Consider the following 20,686-nt stretch of genomic DNA (forward strand, 5'->3'; position numbering starts at 1 on the left):
TCTCGCCCCTCCCAGTGGATGCCGTGGGGCAGGGGGCTGCCCAGCCCGGGTCCTCCGGGGGCCTGCAGAGAGAGAGGCCGCCTCGCTTTCCCCTCCTTCGGTCCTCGAACGGTTAAGCCAACGACCGAGCTCCGCTTCGTAGAGAGGCAGGAAACGGCGGCGGACTCCAGCGGGGCCCCACTTTCCTGCCCCACCGAGCTGGGAAGCGCCCCCTCCTCCCCGGCCTTGTGAGTGTCTTCTGTGGGGGGTGGAGAGAGGAGAGCGGGAGGAATCCGGCGCGTGGATCCAGTAAGGCAGTGGAGGTGCAAACCGGGGCCGGGGAGGAGGCGGAGCGAGCCCCGGGGGCCAGGAGGGCCGGGGAGGAAGGGCGCGTCGCCAGCCGGGTCAGGGTCAGGCCCACAGCCCACCTCGTCCAGCGGACTCTTTGCAGCTCTGGGAAGCCCCCCAGCAGCAGCCCTGGCAGAAAGGGAACCGGCCTCTTCCCCAGCAGCAGCCAGGGAGACTTCTCCCCATGGAGCCCCCCACCCACCCCATAGCCATCACAGCTGCCAGCCCCCAGCAGACCTATTCCCTGCCTTGATGCTCTGGACCGTGGCCCTGCTGCTAAAGCCACCTCAGCCCGTCCTGGCCGCATCCTGCGGCAGCGGATTCCCTCCATGCATGATGCCCTGCGAGAAGAAGGGCTTCCTTCTTTTGTCTGCCCTGAGTCTCCTGCCCATCAAACTATGCCACTGCAGCTATTTTGGACTTAAGCCCCCATCAGCCTCTGATGGGAATCTCTGATGAAGCCTCCCCAGACTTCAATTCCCGTCAGTCCCAGCCAGCATGACTGATAGTCAGGAGGTACTGTCTGCCCTGAACCTCCTGCCGGTCAAAGTATAGTCAGCCTTCCCCAACCTGGTGCACTCCAGATATTTTGGACTTCATCTCCCATCAGCCCCAGCCAGAATAGCCAAAAGTCAAGAATGCTGGGAGTTGTATTCTGAAACATCTGGAGGGTACCAGGTTTTTGAAAGGGTGGGGTAGATTCTGCCTATAACTGGAAGCTCTATCTGTTGGGACTTAGGATAGTGGATGAAGCTGACCTCACAAGAGTTTATCTGGTATAATTCAGGTATAATTAAATTATATGATTATAATTATATGATTAATTAGATGATTTACAAAAAAAAAAGGCTCCGACATTATAAGACTCAAAGTTTATAAAAATGTTAGCTGTTGAGGTAAGAATTGGAAACTTGGCACCTGTAATCTACCAGATGAGGTCTGCAGTTGTGCAAAATGTCAAACCAACCAATAGAAATTGCCACAGATATTGCTTGCCCCGGGCACTCTGCCCTCTCCATCTGGTTTTGGGCCTAAAAGATCAGGAAATGTGTGGGTGCACGGAGGGTAAGTTGTAAGAAAGCACAATCTGTGACATTGCCCAGCATCATGACTGGTCACGAGGCACATCCCTGGAGGCATCACCCAAACCTTCCAATGTCCCGGCTTTGATTCAACGTGAAGTAGCCGTAACTCTGGTCTTAAACTGTCATGGTTTCTGTAATTGAATTTACTGAATTATTTGCAGTATTTTTATCTTCTCTTTAGCCAAAAAAGCATCAGGAGCAGCAGATTCATAATAACACAGCCCCTGTCCTCAGGTTTACAATCTAAAGAACATGACACAAAAAAGAAAGGGATTCTGAAGGAAGAGGATCAACACTTTGAAATCAAGTGTTTTTCACCATTTAACTTGACTATTACTCTTTTAGCACCTGGGATAGAGTAACGAAGTAAGAAAACATGCCAACAAAGGAAAGAAGGCTATGAGAAAAGAGACATAGATACTACCTCAAAAATAAACAAATGGTGAGGAGAAATAATTCAGGGATCACACCAAAAATCAGAACCGCATCAGACAGTAAACATAAACAAGTCTACAAAATTTTTTAAACCCCCAAAATTGTTCCAATTCAGATAGAACAGAGCAAATATATCAGGCGTGAGTTTTTGTGTTGAGATGGATGTATCATATACGCTCTTTGCTTTTGTTCAAGGAAGATTTTAAATCGGTAATAAATACCGGGATGATGGATAAAATTAAGGACTTCGTTGAACATGAGATGAGCTCAAAGCTAAACTTAAACTTGTATTCTGGACCATAGTAATTTTGTCACTCAGTGTGAAGACAAGCTTCAAATTTCGAAAAGGATAAAAATGTTATGTTTGACAGAGTCCGTATAAAGTTTAATAGACTCTTTTCCTACACCCAGGTAAAAATGTTAACACAGAAGGTGGCAGAGAAAAGTGGCTGGTGGAGGCAACTGGTGTTGAACCACAGTGGCATTTTACATTGTGTTGAATGATGCTCAATTTCTATTTCAGAGAGTGGGGACAGAGATGGAGGAGCAGGGATCTGTGCAACCCGAGAGATTGGAATTTAGAGGGGGAAATTCTCGTGCGGTCCAAGCTGAGATGACTAGAGAGCTTCTGATTGGGGCGGATTTGCATCAGATTAAGCAGGAGCCCAAGGTCAGCCAGCCTCAGGCCTCCTTCAAGGGAGCCACCGATGCCGGCCAGTGGCCTGGAAAAGAGGCTGCGGCCTGGATCCCCCCCAAACTCACTGAGGATGACGAAGAGCCGATTTCCTCTGTAAAAGTCAAGGAAGAGGTTCTGGGGGAGGAAGACGCCGCTAGCTGGGAAACAGACTGGCAACATTTCCGGCAGTTCTGCTACGAAGACGCCGAGGGCCCCCGGGAGGTCTTCGTCCACCTCCAGGAGCTTTGCTACCAATGGCTGAAGCCGGAGAGGCGCACCAAGGAGCAGATGCTGGAGCTGGTGGTCCTGGAGCAGTTCCTGTCCATCCTGCCCGAGGAGATGCGGAGCTGGGTCAAGGAATGTGGGCTGGAGACCTGCGTCCAGGCGGTGGCCCTGGCGGAGGATTTCTCGCTGCGGCTGCAGGAGGCCGAGGGGCTGCAAGAAAAGGTGAGTGCCCTTGGCTCACGCCCTCCCGATAGAGGCTGAAAAAGTGGTAGTGTCTCCGCTTATCTCCCTGCAGAAATGCAAAGCCTCAGGATTGTCAGCGGGTCTGTGGATTGACAGCCAATCCTAGGTGGGCCTGCTCAGACCTAAATTCAGGCACAACTTGTATATCCAACCGCCGTACAGGAGTTGTTGTTCTGTGATAACCTGGGGAGCGTTGGTTATTTATTTGAGTTCAAACCCCTGCTCAATGCAGGATTCCACCTTAAAGCATACCTGACAGATGGCTGTCCAGCTGCCTCTTGAAGGCTTTTAGGGTAGAAGGGCCCACAACCTCCCTGGGTCATTTGTTCCATTGTTGTACTGCTCTAACAGTCAGGACGTTTTTTCTGATGTCCAGCTGGAATCTGGCTTCCTGTAACTTGAGCCCATTATTCCGTGTCCTGCACTCTGGGAGGATCGAGAAGAGATCCTGGCCCTCCTCTGTGTGATGATCTTTCAAGTATTGAAGAGTGCTATCCTGTCTCCCCTCAGTCTTCTCTTCTCCAGGTTAAACATGCCCAGTTCATTCAGCTGTTATTATTATGATTTTTCCTTATAAAAGTGGGAAGGAACGTTTTTAAGAAGCAGAACCTACCAGATTGAAGATCATCATTTCTAAAACATTCCTCAACATTGATAGTCTGAAGATCGTTAAAGAGATTCTGGTCTCTCCATCAGGAGAGACCTCTGTTGACTCTCTCATTGCGGGTGTCCTAATTATCCTGACGCTGCTGGATACCCTTTTGGGCCTTATGGTTGCACCCCCTCGAAGAATGCTGTGTAGCTCTGTGTGGTAAGCACGTGTTGCTGCGTTGTTCCCAGGCTTGGCATTGCGGTTCACTACTTTACGGTATTCAAAATGCATTGTCTGTCTTGGAGCGGCATTCAACGGCACTGCGCCTGTGACCACGCCAGCATATCTCTTGGGCAATAAGTTCATACCAGTCTATGTTGCAGTATTTAGTACGTAGTTGGTCGTGTATTTTCTGCTCGCCCCAAATATCCAGGAGATCCAATATTTCATCATGACACCAAGACATTCCCCTACACCTGACATAGTAGATTGGAGGGAAAGGGAAACTGCAGAGGAAAAGAAGATGAATTGAAGGCCTGTAGGGGTAGATAACAGCAGTTAAAGATATTCATGTCTGTCGAAACCTAAGAGCCTAGATAAGGGTAAAAATTTCAAATAGCAGTAATAAGTAAATGTTCATAATTTCATCTAAATACTTCGATACCCGTTACTTTGTGGCTCTTAGTTGTGGCTAAGTAATTGATGTAAAAAGGTAAAGTTTCATGGGGGGGGGACACTGAAAGAAATTTTAAAATTACAAAAACAATTGTTCTTCCTTTTCATCCTTTTTTTAAAAAATAAGGACTTGCATCGAATTAAGCAGGAGCCCGAGATCAGCCAGCCTCAGGCCTCCTTCAAGGGAGCCGCCGATGTCGGCCAGTGGCCTGGAAAAGGGGCTGCGGCTTGGATCCCCCCCAAACTCAGTGAGGACGGTGAAGAGCCGATTTCCTCTGTAAAAGTCAAGGAAGAGGTTCTGGGGGAGGAAGACGCCGCCGGCTTGGAAACGGACCGGCAGCATTTCCGGCAGTTCTGCTACGAAGAGGCCGAGGGCCCCCGGGAGGTCTTCGTCCACCTCCAGGAGCTTTGCCACCAGTGGCTGAAGCCGGAGAGGCACACCAAGGAGCAGATGCTGGAGCTGGTGGTCCTGGAGCAGTTCCTGGCCATCCTGCCCGAGGAGATGCGGAGCTGGGTCAAGGAATGCGGGCCGGAGACCTGCGACCAGGCGGTGGCCCTGGCGGAGGATTTCTCAATGCGGCTGCAGGAGGCCGAGGGGCTGCAAGAAAAGGTGAGTGCCCTTGGCTCACGCCCTCCCGAGAGAGGCTGAGGAAGTAGTAGCAACTACGCTCACCTCCCTGCAGAAATGCAAAGCCTCGGGGCGGTCAGCGGGTCTGTGGATTGACAGCCAACCGCCGTTCAGGGGTTGTTGTTCCGTGATAACCTGGGGAGTATTGGTTATTTATTTAGTGTATTTACAATATTTACATACTGCTCCACAAATTTCAGAGCTGTGAACAGCAGAATAAAAGCACCATGTTAAAATAATTAATGTTTTTAAAAAGAAACAGTTTTGACAAAACTGTTTTTTTCTGAACCGTGCCTGGTCACTCAAGGAAGGCACCGGAAGCTGCACAAAGTTGGTGCTTGCCTGACCTCCAAAGGCAGGGAAATCTATAGGAAGGGGGACACCACACTAAAGGCTCTTCTCCTGGGGGAGACAATCGGGCCATAGGTCCATGTGGAACCCGCAGGAGCATGCCCTCTGACGACCTCAGTGACCAGGCAGGTTGGTAAGGGAGAAGGGGCTCTCTCAGGTATTTTGATCCCAAGTTGTTTAGGGCTTTGTACACTAGTACCAAAACCCTAAACCTGGCCCAGTAGAGAATAGGCAGCCAACCCAGTTCCCTCAGCAAAGGAGTTGCATGCTGAAAAGGGGCAGCTCCCGACAACAGCTGAGCTGCTGTGTTCTGCACTAGCTTCAGCTTCCGGAGCAGCCTTAAGGGCAGCCCAACCTAGAGCGCATTGCAGTAGTCCAGACCTGAGTTTACTAATGCCTGTACAACCAAGATTATGCAAAGGTTAAACAAACCTCGCATAACCCATGGTCTGTGCTACGGCTATACCAGGGCTGTTTAACCCTTAGATAATCCATGACCAACTGCTTCCCATGACACAGGAATCCTTGAATGAGGGTTTTTATTTATTTATTTATTTAAGTATTTTTATGCCGCCATTCAGCCAAAAAAGGCTCTCAAAAAAGGGTTGGATATGCTGAGCGGTTCCTGCGGATATCATGACAAGCTGCACCATGTCATGCGAACCCGGTCGTTGGATTCGATGAGACTTCTCCCGGGATTGCAGCCAAAAGTGCCCTAGAAATGCCTTTTATGACGAAGTGACTCAGCCACCATCTCTGCCGTTCAGTCTCTGCAACTTCTCTTTATGTCCTCCATTTTATCTCCATTTCTGCTTCAGGTTTCATGGCCTGTGGAAGATGTGGCTGTTAACTCCCCGAAGTCAGAAAAGGATCCGTCGGAGGCTGAGGAAGAGAGCAATGGGGAGGACAGCTTTTTCGGTAAGCGCAAAAGGCCTGGATCCTGAAAGTAGTTCTTTTTTCTTTTCTTTTCTTTTTTACCTTTGTTATTATATTTTATTTTTGGTCGTTCTGGTTACATAAGTCAAGTGTTATATCATTTATATATATACACATATATCTGTACATTCCATATCAATTCACATACAAATTACAAGTTTCTGCCTGGATTGGTAGTTAATTTTTTCTAATATTACCATTCTCCTATCCACTCCAAATGTCTGTATATAACAACGGGGGTGTTCACAAAGTCAATAAACGTCCTCTAGACCCCCACAAATTTATCTTCGCATAATTGTCCACGCACTTTCCTCGTTTTTTTTGTCAATTTTTCTAGAAGGACAATGTGCCAAACCCTTTGATACCAATTATCAATGTGAAGCCCTTTGCCGTCCTTCTGGTGCCTGGCAATCAGCCGTCTTGCTGCCAGTAGAAGGTGGCCTACTAAATCCTTGTCTAACAGCTTATTATCCAGTCCTTTATATAAATATAATAGCACCAGTTGAGAGGATGGATGAACCCACTGTTCAATTATTGAGCTAATCTCCTGGGACACTTTATTCCAGAAAATAGTCATGTTTGGGCATAACCACCACATATGTATATACATCCCAACTCCTGAGCAATCCCTCCAACATTCTGGGAATGTCCCTGGGCTCATCAACGATTTTTTTCTTGGCATCAGGCAATAGTTTCCAGTTTTTACATGATACTGTATTAAATGGATATCTATCCCACAAAGCATTCCAATCTTTTTCCTCAATTTGTATTCCTAGATCAGTTTCCCAGACCTTCCTAAGTAGATTCTTTATACCAATTTCCAGAGTTAATATCAACTTATATAAATTTGAACTCAAGCCTTTTGCAACTCTGTTGTATCTTCCCATCTCTTATTCAAACACTGTTAAATTCCCAGTAGCCGCAGTTTGTAATTCTGGCCGAGAAAGGAAGGCACGTGTTCTTAGAGTTTCTTGGAGGTGGCTGTTGGGGGGCGGAAGAGCTTTTTCTCTCTCCTGTCGGGGATGGGGGAACAAGGCTGTTTCCGTGTTACTCCATACCTCAAGTCTTTGTTTGTTCCCACAGGCAACGATCAAGCATATGAGAATGGAGAGGAGACCTTCCCGTTTGAAAGGCATTCGCAAGTGGGCAACAGTGGAGTGTCTTTGGCGAGACTCAGTGGGACATTGCCCCTGGTTTGTGGGTTGGGTGAGAGGCCTCGAAGCGAGCAGAGCCAGGAAAGCCACGGAGAGAGCCAAGCAGAGATCCAGGTTTTTCTTCACAGTGAAAATTGGGGTACGGTCCTGGGTCAGAGCTTGGGCTTCCCCCAGAACCAGAAGAGGCAAAAGCTCTATACCTGCACCTACTGTGGGAAGATCTGCAACTACAAAGGACACATGATCATACATGAGAGGACCCACACTGGCGAGAAGCCATACAAGTGTTCGGAGTGCGGCAAGTGCTTCAGCACGAACGGCAACCTGATGATGCACATGCTCATCCACACGGGTAAGAAGCCGTGCAAGTGCTCGAAGTGTGGCAAGTGCTTTAGCACAAACTCCAACCTGATGACACACATGCGCGTCCACACGGGCGAGAAGCCATACAAATGCTCCGAGTGTGGGCAGAGCTTCATGCACAATGCTCAGCTTGCCATCCACCTCCGGACGCACACGGGGGAGAAGAAGCCTTACGAATGCCTGGAGTGTGGCAAAGGCTTCAACCAAAAAGCAGACCTTGTCAATCACGGGAGAACCCACACCGGGGAGAAGCCGTACGAATGTGCTGAGTGCGGGAAAAGCTTCACTTCGAGCTCTTACCATCGGAAGCACGAGATGCGGCACACGGGAAAGAAGACGCAACCGCACAAGTGCAACTACTGCAGCAAGAGCTTCATCAGCTGGGCCAAGCTTTACACGCATGAAAGAACGCACATGGGGAAGAAACCCTTCGAGTGCGCTGAATGCGGGAAAAGCTACAACACGAGCGCCAAACTTGTCAATCACAAACGGGTGCACATGGGGGAGAAGCCGTATCAGTGCTCCGATTGTGGGCAGAAGTTCAGCACAAACATTAGTTTCGTCAGTCACAGGCGGGTGCACGTGGTGGAGAAGCCGTACGAATGCTCGGATTGCGGGCAGAGCTTCGCCCACAGAGCATCCCTTCGCAGACACGAGAGATTCCACTCTAGAGAGGCAAACCCGTGAGCGCTTGGATCGTGGGCAAAATGTCGATTCTAGGTCGTATCCAGGGAACATGGGAATCTGCCTGATATCGAATCAGACCATTGGTCCGGTATTGTCTGACTGGCAGAGGCCATGCAGAGATTTAGGCAGGATTTCCCCCCAGCTCTACCTGGAGATACAATAGATTGAACGTAGGATCTTCTGCATCCTGTACTTGTAAGCTCTAAGCCACCATCCTGTTTGTCACAGTGGTCCTCCAGGTGCCCCTGGGAAGCCACAAGCAGGATACGAGGGCAAAAGCCCTCTCGCTGTTGTTCCGTAGTGACGGATGCCTCTAAGGCTGCAATCTTCTACACCAGCCTTTCCTAACCTGGTGCCCTCTAGAAATGTTGGATTGCAACTCCCATCATCCTGGGAAGGCACCAGGTTAGAGGAGACGGTTCTACACATTTCCTGGGATTATGGCACATTGAACTCAGTGGGGCCCTGGTGGATCAGACAAAGTAGACCACTCTGCTCCTTCCTGTTATCATAAAATGGAACACAGAGTAGGTTAGGGGCTTGGCCCTTTCCAGTTCATTACTCTAAGCAGTGACTTGTCACCTTTGTGTGTGTGTGTCACACTGCCTGACCTATGAACTGAACTGTCCCAGGATCATGATGTGGCTCCTGATTGGCCAATGTCGGGACTCGCTTAGCTGGCTGCCCAGAAGGAAGGGTAGAGCAGATTGTGCCATTCCCTGCTGCCCCGTGGGACGTCCTTTCCAGCCCTAGAGAATAGATTATTCACTTGTAGCTAGGTAAGTGATGATCCACAGAGGACTTGATGTAGTATTCCTAGCCAATGGCTTGAAATAATCTTCCTGATTTAAAAACGAAACAAAACGTATCACCTAAGTTTTACTGTTCTTGTCTCTTGTTTTTCGTTCCTGCAATAAACTTGGTTGATTTTGTAAGCTTTCTCTTTGTGTATCTGAAAGTTACATGTCTTTGTGGGGAACATGGGTGGAATGGTGATGTTGAGCTCATGTCCTGCTTGTGGGTTTCTGGTGGGTAGGTCCTAGGCCTCTGTGTGAACAGAAGACTGGAATAGATGCACACTGGAGGATGAGAACCTGAATTTGGGGGGCACGGGCGGCTGTCGGTCAGTGGAAGAGCACCTCTTTGTATGCAAAAGGTCCCGGGTTCAATCCCTGGCATCTTCAGATAGGGTTGCAAAAGAATCCTGCCTGAAACCCTGGATAGTGGCTGCCAGTCAGTATTGTTAATACTGGGCTAGATGGATCAAGGGTCCGACTCAGTAGAATGTTCTCGAATGTTCTCAAAATACTAGAACCCGGGGTAATCCCATGAAGCTGATTGGTAGGAGATTAAGGACAAATAAAAGAAGGACTTCTTAACACAGCACATAGTTAAATTATGGAACTCACTACCACAGGATGTAGTGATAGCTACCAATTTGGATGGCTTTAAAAGGGGGTTGGATAAATTCCTGGAGGCAAAGGCTATCAATGGCTTCTAGCCCTGATGGTTGTGTGCTATCTCCAGTATTCAAGGCAGTAAGCCTGTGTGCACCAGTTGCTGGGCAGCATGGGTGGGAGGGTGCTGTTGCTTTGTTGGTCTCTGGCCAACAGCTGATTGGCCACTGTGTGAACAGGGTGCTGGTCTAGATGGACCTTTGGTCTGATCCAGCATGGCACTTATGTTCATATGAGGTTCTGCACTGTGGTGGTTCCGTTCCTACTTGGATGGACAATTCCAGAATGTGATGCTGGGGGATTATCTCCCCAACATAAAATCTTAAAATAGGAGACCTGGAAGGGGCCTATAAGGCAATTGAGTCAAAACCCCTGCTCAATGCAGGAATCCACCTTAAAGCATCCCTGACAGATGGCTGCCTCAAAGGCTTCTAGGGTAGGAGAGCCCACAACCTCCCTAGGTCATTGGTTCCTTTGTCGTACTGCTCTAACAGTCAGGAAATTTTTCCTGATATCCAGCTGGAATCTGACTTCCTGTAACTTGAGCCCATTATTCCGTGTCCTGCACTCTGGGAGGATCGAGAAGAGATCCTGGCCCTCCTCTGTGTGACGACCTTTCAAGTATTGAAGAGTGCTATCATGTTTCCCCTCAGTCTTCTCTTCTCCAGGCTAAACATGCCCAGTTCTTTCAGCTGTTATTATTATTTTTCGTTATAAAAGTGGGAAGGAACGTTTTTAAGAAACAGAACTTACCAGAAAGAAGATAATAATTTCTAAAATATTGCTCGACATTGGTAGTCTGAAGATCGTTAAAGAGATTCTGGTGTCTCCATCAGGAGAGACCTCTATTGCGGGTGTGCTAAGTATCCTGATGCTGCTGGATACCCTTTTGGGCCTTATGGTTGCACCCCCTCGAAGAATGCTGTGTAGCTCTGTGTAGTAAGCACATGTTGCTGCATTGTTCCCAGACTTGGCACTGTGGTTCACCACTTTATAGTATTCAAAATGCATTGTCTGTCTTTGAATAGCATTCAATGGCACTGCACCTGAGACCACGCCAGCATATCTCTTGGGCAATAAGTTCACACCAGTCTATGTTGCAGTGTCTAGTATGTAGTTGGTCGTGTATTTTCTGCTTGTTCCAAATATCCAGGAGATCCAGTATTTCATCATGACACCAAGACATTCCCCTATACCTAACATGGTAGATTGGAGGGAAAAGAAAATTGCAGAGGAAAAGAAGATGAATTGAGGTAATGATGCAACTGTGAAGGCCTGTAGGGGTAGATAAAGTATACCTGACAGATGGTTGTCCAGCTGCCTCTTGAAAGCCTCCAGTGTGGGAGAGCCCACAACCTCCCTAGGTAACTGGTCCCATTGTTGGACTGCTCTAACAGTCAGGAAGTTTTTCCTGATGTCCAGCCGGAATCTGGCTTCCTGTAACTTGAGCCCAGTTTTCCGTTATCTGCACCCTGGGATGATTGAGAAGAGATCCTGGCCCTCCTCTGTGTGACAACTTTTCAAGTACTTGAAGAGTGCTATCATGTCTCCCCTCAATATTCTCTTCTCAAGGCTAAACATGCCCAGTTCTTTCAGTCTCTCCTCATATGGATTTGTTTCTAGACCCGTGATCTTCCTCTGAACGCGCACCAGCTTGTCTGCATCCTTCTTGAAGTGTGGAGCCCAGAACTGGACGTAACACTCAAGATGAGGCCTAACTAGGACTGAATAGAGAGGAACCAGTACCTCACGCAATTTGGAAGCTATACTTCTATTTATGCAGCCCAAAATAGCATTTGCTTTTTTTGCAGCCACATCACACTGTTGGCGCAAATTCAGCTTGTGATCTACAACAATTCCAAGATCCTTCTCGTTTGTAGTATTGCTGAGTAAAAGGGAATGTACTGGGGTGGCGATAGACTCCAATGCCTTTACCCACCCCATTTTGAGGAGAACGTAACCTTTAGCATCAACACATACTGAGGCAATTTTGCCAAACTGCAATGGCCAAATCGTCAGAGGAGGAAGCCTGTCATTTTTAGCGACTGCTGCCGCGGCTGAACAGTACCAGTCACCGTCGCTTCAGGCTACTCTTGGAAAACATAATGGAGTATTGCGAAGCAGGAGGCCAAGGGCAGTCTTTCTTTTTTTAAAAGAAAAGGTTAAAAAAAGAAAAATAAAGAAGGGATAATGAGGACTTCTCTGTCCAGGGGGAAAACAACCGTGAAACGTCACAGAAAGGAGAGCTAGTGCAGACAATAATCCATTTAAGTCATTCCAAGAAGGGTTAAGAAGCAAGGGAGACAGGAGCAGGCAGAGAGAATATCAGGGTCTGCTCCAGTTGGAGCAGACACACACACACACACGCATGCTCTTGGCAAGGGGTGTGGGGTGCGCGTGTGTTTGGGGTGCGCTGCGCTAGGGTGACCATATGAAAAGGAGGACAGGGCTCCTGTATCTTTAACAGTTGCATAGAAAAGGGGATTTCAACAGGTGTCATTTGTATATATGGAGAACCTGGTGAAATTCCCTCTTCATCACAACAGTGAAAGCTGCAGGAGCTATACTAGAGGGACCAGATTTAAAAGAGAGCAGGGCACCTGCAGCTTTCACTGTAGTGATGAAGAGGGAATTTCACCAGGTGAAATGACACCTGCTGAAATTCCCATTTTTAATACAAGTGTTAAAGATACAGGAGCCCTGTCCTCCTTTCCATCTGGTCACCCTAAATGCCTTCTCGCCCCTCCCAGTGGATGCCGTGGGGCAGGGGGCTGCCCAGCCCGGGTCCTCCGGGGGCCTGCAGAGGGAGAGGCCGCCTCGCTTTCCCCTCCTCCGGTCCTCGAACGGTTAAGCCAACGACCGAGCTCCGCTTCGTAGAGAGGCAGGAAACGGCGGCGGACTCCAGCGGGGCCCCACTTTCCTGCCCCACCGAGCTGGCAAGCGCCCCCTCCTCCCCGGCCTTGTGAGTGTCTTCTGTGGGGGGTGGAGAGAGGAGAGCGGGAGGAATCCGGCGCATGCATCGAGGAAGGCAGTGGAGGTGCAAACCGGGGCCGGGGGGCCGGGGAGGAGGCGGAGCGAGCCCCGGGGGCCAGGAGGGCCGGGGAGGAAGGGCGCGTCGCCAGCCGGGTCAGGGTCAGGCCCACAGCCCACCTCGTCCAGCGGACTCTTTGCAGCTCTGGGAAGCCCCCCAGCAGCAGGCCTGGCAGAAAGGGAACCGGCCTCTTCCCCTGCAGCAGCAGCCAGGGAGACTTCTCCCCATGGAGCCCCCACCCCCCACCCCATCGCCATCGCCATCACAGCTGCCAGCCCCCAGCAGACCTATTCCCTGCCTTGATGCTCTGGACCGCGGCCCTGCTGCTGAAGCCACCTCAGCCCGTCCTGGCCGCATCCTGCGGCAGCGGATTCCCTCCATGCATGATGCCCTGCGAGAAGATGGGCTTCCTTCTTTTGTCTGCCCTGAGTCTCCTGCCCATCAAACTATGCCACTCCAGCTATTTTGGACTTCAGCCCCCATCAGCCTCTGATGGGAATCTCTGATGAAGCCTCCCCAGACTTCAACTCCCATCAGCCCCAGCCAACATGGCTGATAATCAGGAATTATCCTGAGTCTCCTGCCGGTCAAAGTATAGTCAGCCTTCCCCAACCTGGTGCACTCCAGATATTTTGGACTTCATCTCCCGTCAGCCCCAGCCAGAATAGCCAACAGTCAAGAATGCTGGGAGTTGTATTCTGAAACATCTGGAGGGTACCAGGTTGGAAAAGGGTGGGGTAGATTCTGCCTATAACTGGAGGCTCTATCTTGTTGGGACTTAGGACAGTGGATGAAGCTGACCTCACAAGAGTTTATCTGGTATTTTTGTTGTTTATTCGTTCAGTCGCTTCCGACTCTTCGTGACTTCATGGACCAGCCCACGCCAGAGCTTTCTGCCGGCCATTGCCACCCCTAGCTCCCCCAAGGTCAAGTCTGTCACCTCCAGAATATCATCCATCCATCTTACATAATTCCATAATTATATGCATAATTATGCATAATATTGCATAATTCCATCTGGTATAATTGAGGTATAATTCAGTGACCCTTTAAGTTAAAATGAATTTTTGTGTTGAGACAGATATATCATATACACTTTTTGCTTTTCTTCAAGGAAGATTTTAAATCGGTAATAAATACTGGGATGATGGATAAAATTAAGGACTTTGTTGAACATGAGATGAGCTCAAAGTTAAACTTAAACTCATATTCTGGACCATAGAAGGTAATATTGTAAAAAGGCTTTTTGTCACTCAGTGTGAAGACAAATTTATAAATTTTGAAAGGGATAAAAATGTTAGGTTTGACAGAATCATAGAATCATAGAATAGCAGAGTTGGAAGGGGCCTACAAGGCCATCGAGTCCAACCGCCTGCTCAATGCAGGAATCCACCCTAAAGCATCCCCGACAGATGCTTGTCCAGCTGCCTCTTGAAGGCCTCTAGTGTGGGAGAGCCCACAACCCCCCCAGGTAACTGATTCCATTGTCGTACTGCTCTAACAGTCAGAATTTTTTTTCCTGATGTCCAGCTGGAATCTGGCTTCCTTTAACTTGAGCCCGTTATTCCGTGTCCTGCACTCTGGGAGGATCGAGAAGAGTCTTCACACAGAGTCTGTGTAAAGTTTAATAGACTCTTTTCCTACACCCAGGTAAAAATGTAAACACAAAAGGTGGCAGAGAAAAGCGGCTGGTGGAGGCAACTGGTGTTGAACCACAGTGGCATTTTACATTGTGTTGAATGATGCTCAATTTCTATTTCAGAGAGTGGGGACAGAGATGGAGGAGCAGGGATCTGTGCAACCCGAGAGATTGGAATTTAGAGGGGGAAATTCTCATGTGGTCCAAACTGGGATGACCAGAGAGCTTCTGATTGGGGCGGATTTGCATCGGATTAAGCAGGAGCCCAAGGTCAGCCAGCCTCAGGCCTCCTTCAAGGGAGCCTCCGATGCCGGCCAGTGGCCTGGAAAAGAGGCTGTAGCCTGGATCCCCCCCAAACTCAGTGAGGATGACGAAGAGCTGATTTCCTCTGTAAAAGTCAAGGAAGAGGTTCTGGGGGAGGAAGACGCCGCTGGCTTGGAAATGGATCGGCAACATTTCCGGCAGTTCTGCTACGAAGAGGCCGAGGGCCCCCGGGAGGTCTTCGTCCACCTCCAGGAGCTTTGCTACCAATGGCTGAAGCCGGAGAGGCGCACCAAGGAGCAGATCCTGGAGCTGGTGGTTCTGGAGCAGTTCCTGGCCATCCTGCCCAAGGAGAGGCGGAGCTGGGTCAAGGAATGCGGGCCGGAGACCTGCGTCCAGGCGGTGGCCCTAGCGGAGGATTTCTCGCTGCGGCTGCAGGAAGCCGAGGGGCTGCAAGAAAAGGTGAGTGCCCTTGTCTCACGCCCTCCCGAGAGAGGCTGAGAAACTATTTATTTATTTATTTATTTATTTATCATACTTATACCCCGCTCCTCAGCCAAAAAAGGCTCTCAGAGCGGCTTACACTTAGCAAAAAAGACAGTCCCTGCCCTCAGGCTTACAATCTAATAAAGACATGACACACAAGGAAAAGGAGTCAAGGAGGGAGGGAGGGAGGAGAGAGAAAGAAAGAGAGAGAGAGAGAGAGAGAGTCCAGCAGGAGCAGGCCCCGATGTTCGATGTTACTTCTGCCTGCTCCTGTCCCCTCGGTCCTTCTTCTTCCCCACAGGGCCAAGATGGCAGTTTGCCCTGGGGGGGGGGGGAAGAGTCCAACAGGAGCAGGCCCCGATGTTACTTCTGCCTGCTCCTGTCCCCTCGGTCCTTCTTCCCCACAGGGCCAAGATGGCAGTTTGCCCTGTGTGGGGGGGGGGGGAGAAGAGTCCAGCAGGAGCAGGCCCCGATGTTACTTCTGCCTGCTCCTGTCCCCTCGGTCTTTCTTCTTCCCCACAGGGCCAAGATGGCAGCCAGAAAGTAGTAGCGGCTCCACCCATCTCCCTGCGGAAGTGCAAAGCCTCAGGACGGTCAGCGGGTCTGTGGATTGACAGCCAATCCTAGGTGGGCCTGCTCAGACCTAAATCCGGGCACCACTTGGCATATCCAATTGCCGTTCAGAAGTTGTTGTTCTGTGATAACCTGGGGAGCGTTATTTATTTATTTAGTTCATTTACAATATTGTTTAGGGCTTTGTACACTAGTACCAAAACCTTAAACCTGGTCTAGTAGAGAATAGGCGGCCAACGCAGTTCCCTCAGCAAAGGAGTTACATGCTGAAAAGGGGCAGCTCCCGACAACAGCTGAGCGGTTCCTGCGGATATCATGACAAGCCGTACCATGCCTTGTGAACCAGGTCGTTAGTTTCGATGGGACTTCTCCCAGGATTGCAGCCAAAAGTGCTCTAAAAATGCTTTTTATGACAAAATAATTCAGCCACCATCTCTGCCGTTCAGTCTCTGCAACTTCTCTTTATGTCCTCCATTTTATCTCCATTTCTGCTTCAGGTTTCATGGCCTATGGAAGATGCGGCTGTTAACTCCCCGAAGTCAGAAAAGGATCCGTCGGAGATGGTGAATGTCCCGCTCCCACCGGATGCTGAGGAAGAGAGCAATGGGGAGGCCAGCTTTCTCGGTAAGGGGAAAGGGCCTGAATCCTGGAAGGAGTTCTTTTTGCTTCACTTTTTTTTACCTTTGTTATTATGTTTTATTTTTGGTGGTTTTGGTTACATAAGTCAAGTGTTACATCATTTATATATACACATATATCTATACATTCCATATCAATTCACATACAAATTACAAGTTTCTGCCTGGATTGGTAGTTAATTTTTTCTAATATTACCGTCCTCCTATCCACTCCAAATGTCTGATTATAACAATGGGGGTGTTCACAAAGTCAATAAACTTCCTCCAGACGCTCACAAATTTATCTTCGCATAATTGTCCATGCACTTTCCTCGTTTTTCCTGTCAATTTTTCTAGAAGGACAATGTGCCAAACCCTTTGATACCAATTACCCTATTTCTTCGATTCTAAGACGTACTTTCCCCCCCCCCCATTTAAACATCTCTAAAAATGGGGTGCGTCTTAGAATTGCAGGTGTGTCTTAGGTTTTTTTTTCTGTTGGTGGTACTGAAATTATTGTGCATCTTACAATCGATGGCGTCTTACATTCGAAGCCCTTTTTACAATGTGAAGCCCTTTTTCTGTCCTTCCAGTGCTTGGCAATCAGCCATTTTGCTGCCACTAGAAGGTGGCCTACTAAATCCTTGTCTAACAGCTTATTATCCAGTCCTTTATATAAATCTAATAGCACCAGGTGAGAGGATGGATGAACCCATTGTCCAGTTATTGAGCTAATCTCCTGGGACACTTTATTCCAGAAAATAGTCACCTTTGGGCGTAACCACCACATATTTATATACATCCCAACTCCTGAACAACCCCTTCAACATTCTGGGGATGTCCCAGGGCTCATCATCAATATTTTTCTTGGCATCAGACATTACTTCCCTGTTTTCACATGATACTGTATTAAATGGACATCTATCCCACAAAGCATTGCAATCTTTTCCCTCAATTTGTATTCCTAGATCAGTTTCCCAGACCTTCCTAAGTAGATACTTTGTACCAATTTCCGGAGTTAATATCAACTTATATAAATTTGAACTCAAGCCTTTTGTAACTCCGTTTTATCCTGCCATCCCTTGTTCAAACGCTGTTAAATTCCCAGTCGCCGCAGTTTGTAATTCTGGCCGAGAAAGGAAGGCACACGTTCTTAGAGTGTCTTGGAGGTGGCTGTGGGGAGCGGAAGAGCTTTTTCTCTCTCCCGCCGGGCATGGGGAACTAGGCTGTTTCCCTGTTACTCCATACCTCAAGTCTTTGTTTGTTCCCGCAGGCGACGATCAAGCATATGAGAATGGAGAGGAGACCTTCCCGTTTGAAAGGCATCCGCAAGTGGGCATCAGTGGATCGTCCTTGGCGAGACTCAATGGGGCATTTCTCCAGGATTGTGGGTTGGGCGAGAGGCCTCGAAGCGAGCAGAGCCAGGAAAGCCATGGAGAGAGCCAAGCCGAGATCCAGGTTTTTCTTCACAGTGAAAGCTTAGAAGGAAGCAGCTTCTCTGAGGAAAGCCATGAGGCGAAGAGGAAAAGGGCAGTCCGTAGTTGGGGTACGGTCCTGAGTCAGAGCTTGGGCTTCCCCCGGAACCAGGAGAGGCAAAAACTCTATACCTGCACCTACTGTGGGAAGATCTGCAACTACAAAGCACACATGATCATCCACGAGAGGACCCACACCGGCGAGAAGCCGTACAAGTGTTCGGAGTGCGGCAAGTGCTTCAGCACGAACGGCAACCTGATGACGCACATGCCGTCCACACGGGCGAGAAGCCGTGCAAGTGCTCAGAGTGCGGCAAGTGCTTCAGCACGAACTCCAACCTGATGACGCACATGCGCGTCCACACGGGCGAGAAGCCGTACAAATGCTCCCACTGCGGCGGGAGCTTCAGAAGCAAAACCTTGCTCATTGTGCATGAGAGGACCCACACGGGAGAGAAGCCCTACGAGTGCATCATGTGCGGGAAGAGGTTCATCTACAGATGCAACCTCATCAACCACAAGCGGGTGCACATGGGCGAGAAGCTGTTTAAATGTTCTGAGTGTGGGCAGACCTTCATGCACAGTGCTCAGCTTGTCATCCACCTCCGGACGCACACGGGGGAGAAGAAGCCCTACGAATGCCTGGAGTGTGGCAAAGGCTTCAACCAGAAAGCAGACCTTGTCAATCACGAGAGAACCCACACCGGGGACAAGCCGTATAAATGCGCCGAGTGCGGGAAAAGCTTCACTTCGAGCTCTTACCATCGGAAGCACGAGATGTGGCATACAGGGAAGAAGTCACAACCGCACAAGTGCTGCTACTGCAGCAAGAGCTTTGTCAGCCGGGCTAAGCTTTACACGCACGAAAGAACGCACATGAAGAAACTATTTGAATGCGCCAAGTGCGGGAAAAGCTATAACACAAGCGCTAAACTTGTCAATCACAAACGGGTGCACACGGGGGAGAAGCCATATCAGTGCTCCGATTGCGGGCAGAAGTTCAGCACGAACATTAGTTTCGTCAGTCATAGGCGGGTGCATGTGGTGGAGAAGCCGTACGAATGCTCGGATTGCGGGCAGAGCTTCGCTCACAGAGCATCCCTTCGCAGACACGAGAGATTCCACTCTAGAGAGGCAAACCCGTGAGCGCTTGGATCGTGGGCAAAATCGTATCCAGGGAACGTGGGAATCTGCCTGATACCGAGTCAGACTATTGGTCCGGTATTGTCTGACTGGCAGAGGCTGTGCAGAGATTTAGGCAGGATTTCCCCCCAGCTCTACCTGGAGATACAATAGATTGAACGTAGGATCTTCTGCATCCTGTACTTGTAAGCGCTAAGCAACATTAAGTGGTGCTAACCAGCATACAAACTGCAGTTCTGAATGATAAACAGAAAAGGGGTAAATGATTTAAGGAAACGTTTTATATAATGTCATAATAGTGCCGCAATATATTTACAATATAACAGAAGATTATTAACAGTATCAGGCACATGATTTAGTGCTCCGATCACACAAAAGAAGTTTATAATTGTGAGGCGCTTAATGAACACTGAAACAGAAAATTGTTAACAGTTAAACAAAAGTTGTTTATAGTTGATAGGAAACTCGTTATCCTTGATTAAACAGACGTTGTTTATAGTTCCGAGGTGCTTAGTATGAAACTTGTTTAACAGGCTGCCGGCTTAATAAACCTGTTTCGCTTTAAGCTTCTTCAGACACCATCATAGAGTTTTTGGCATGGGGAGAGGGACAGAATTAGAGGGTACGTTCCTCAAATTAAACAAAATTTGTTATCATCCGTTGTAGGAATTCACTCTTAATTCCGACCGAAGCACGCCAAATTCTCCAGAGTGCTATATTCTCAACCAGCTTCTAACCTCTAAGCCACCATCCTGTTTGTCACGGTGGGCCTCCAGGTGCCCCTGGGAAGCCAGAAGCAGGATACAGAGGGCAAAAGTCCTCTCGCTGTTGTTCCGTAGTGACGGATGCCTCTAAGGCTGCAATCGTCTACCCCAGCCTTTCCTAACCTGGTGCCTTCTAGAAATGTTGGATTACAACTCCCATCATCCCTGGAAGGCACCAGTTTGAAGGAGACCGTTCTACACACTTGCCTGGGATAATAGCACATTCAACTCAGTGAGGCCCTGGTGGATCAGACAAAAGTCTTCCTACTCCAGTTTTGTCCCAACAACCATCAGGCGCTACATATGTTGCCCAGTAGACCCTAACCTCCGCTCTGCTCCTTCCTGTTATCATAAAATGGTACACAGAGTAGATTAGGAGTTTGGTCCTTTCCAGTTCATTACTCTAAGCAGTGACTTGTCACCTTTGTGTGTGTGTATGTTGCACTGCCTGACCTATGAACTGAACTGGCCCAAAATCATAATGTGGCTCCTTATTGGCCAATGTCGGGACTCGCTTGGCTGGCTGCCCAGAAGGAAGGCTGGAGGAGATTGTGTCATTCCCTGCGGGACATCCTTTCCTGAGTTAGGGAAACAGCTCTAGAGATTAGATAATTCACCGGTAGCTAGGTAAGGTGATGATCCACAGAGGACTTAGTATTCCTAGCCAATGACTTGTAATAATCTTCCTGATTTAAAAATGAAACAAAAAAATATTACCTAAGTTTTACTGTTCCTGAAAGTTACTGACACCCTGTGGGATGTTATTTGGTATGGTCCTGAGGCTGAGCTCACAAAACTATTATCTGTCTGCCCACTTCTGTCCAGATGGGAGTTCAAGTAAATAAATCTGGAGATCTTGAACT

At 48.7% G+C, this 20,686-nt stretch overlaps 2 protein-coding genes across 2 annotated transcripts in view; both read left to right on the forward strand.

The window, feature by feature from the left end:
- The window catches only part of LOC134396195 (zinc finger protein 883-like), a 162,393-nt gene that overhangs the window by 45,904 nt on the left and 95,803 nt on the right, over positions 1-20,686 (forward strand). The window lies entirely within an intron of this gene.
- Positions 192-19,477, forward strand: LOC134396136 (zinc finger protein 397-like). Its single transcript, XM_063122515.1, is given in 7 exon segments — positions 192-227; positions 1,758-1,854; positions 2,373-2,970; positions 4,386-4,868; positions 16,322-16,448; positions 17,715-18,185; positions 18,188-19,477. Coding segments are annotated over 5 exon segments (2,541 nt in total). The 5' UTR covers positions 192-227; positions 1,758-1,854; positions 2,373-2,385; the 3' UTR covers positions 19,063-19,477.

Source organism: Elgaria multicarinata, chromosome 3, assembly GCF_023053635.1.
Source record: "Elgaria multicarinata webbii isolate HBS135686 ecotype San Diego chromosome 3, rElgMul1.1.pri, whole genome shotgun sequence".
NCBI lineage: Eukaryota > Metazoa > Chordata > Lepidosauria > Squamata > Anguidae > Elgaria > Elgaria multicarinata.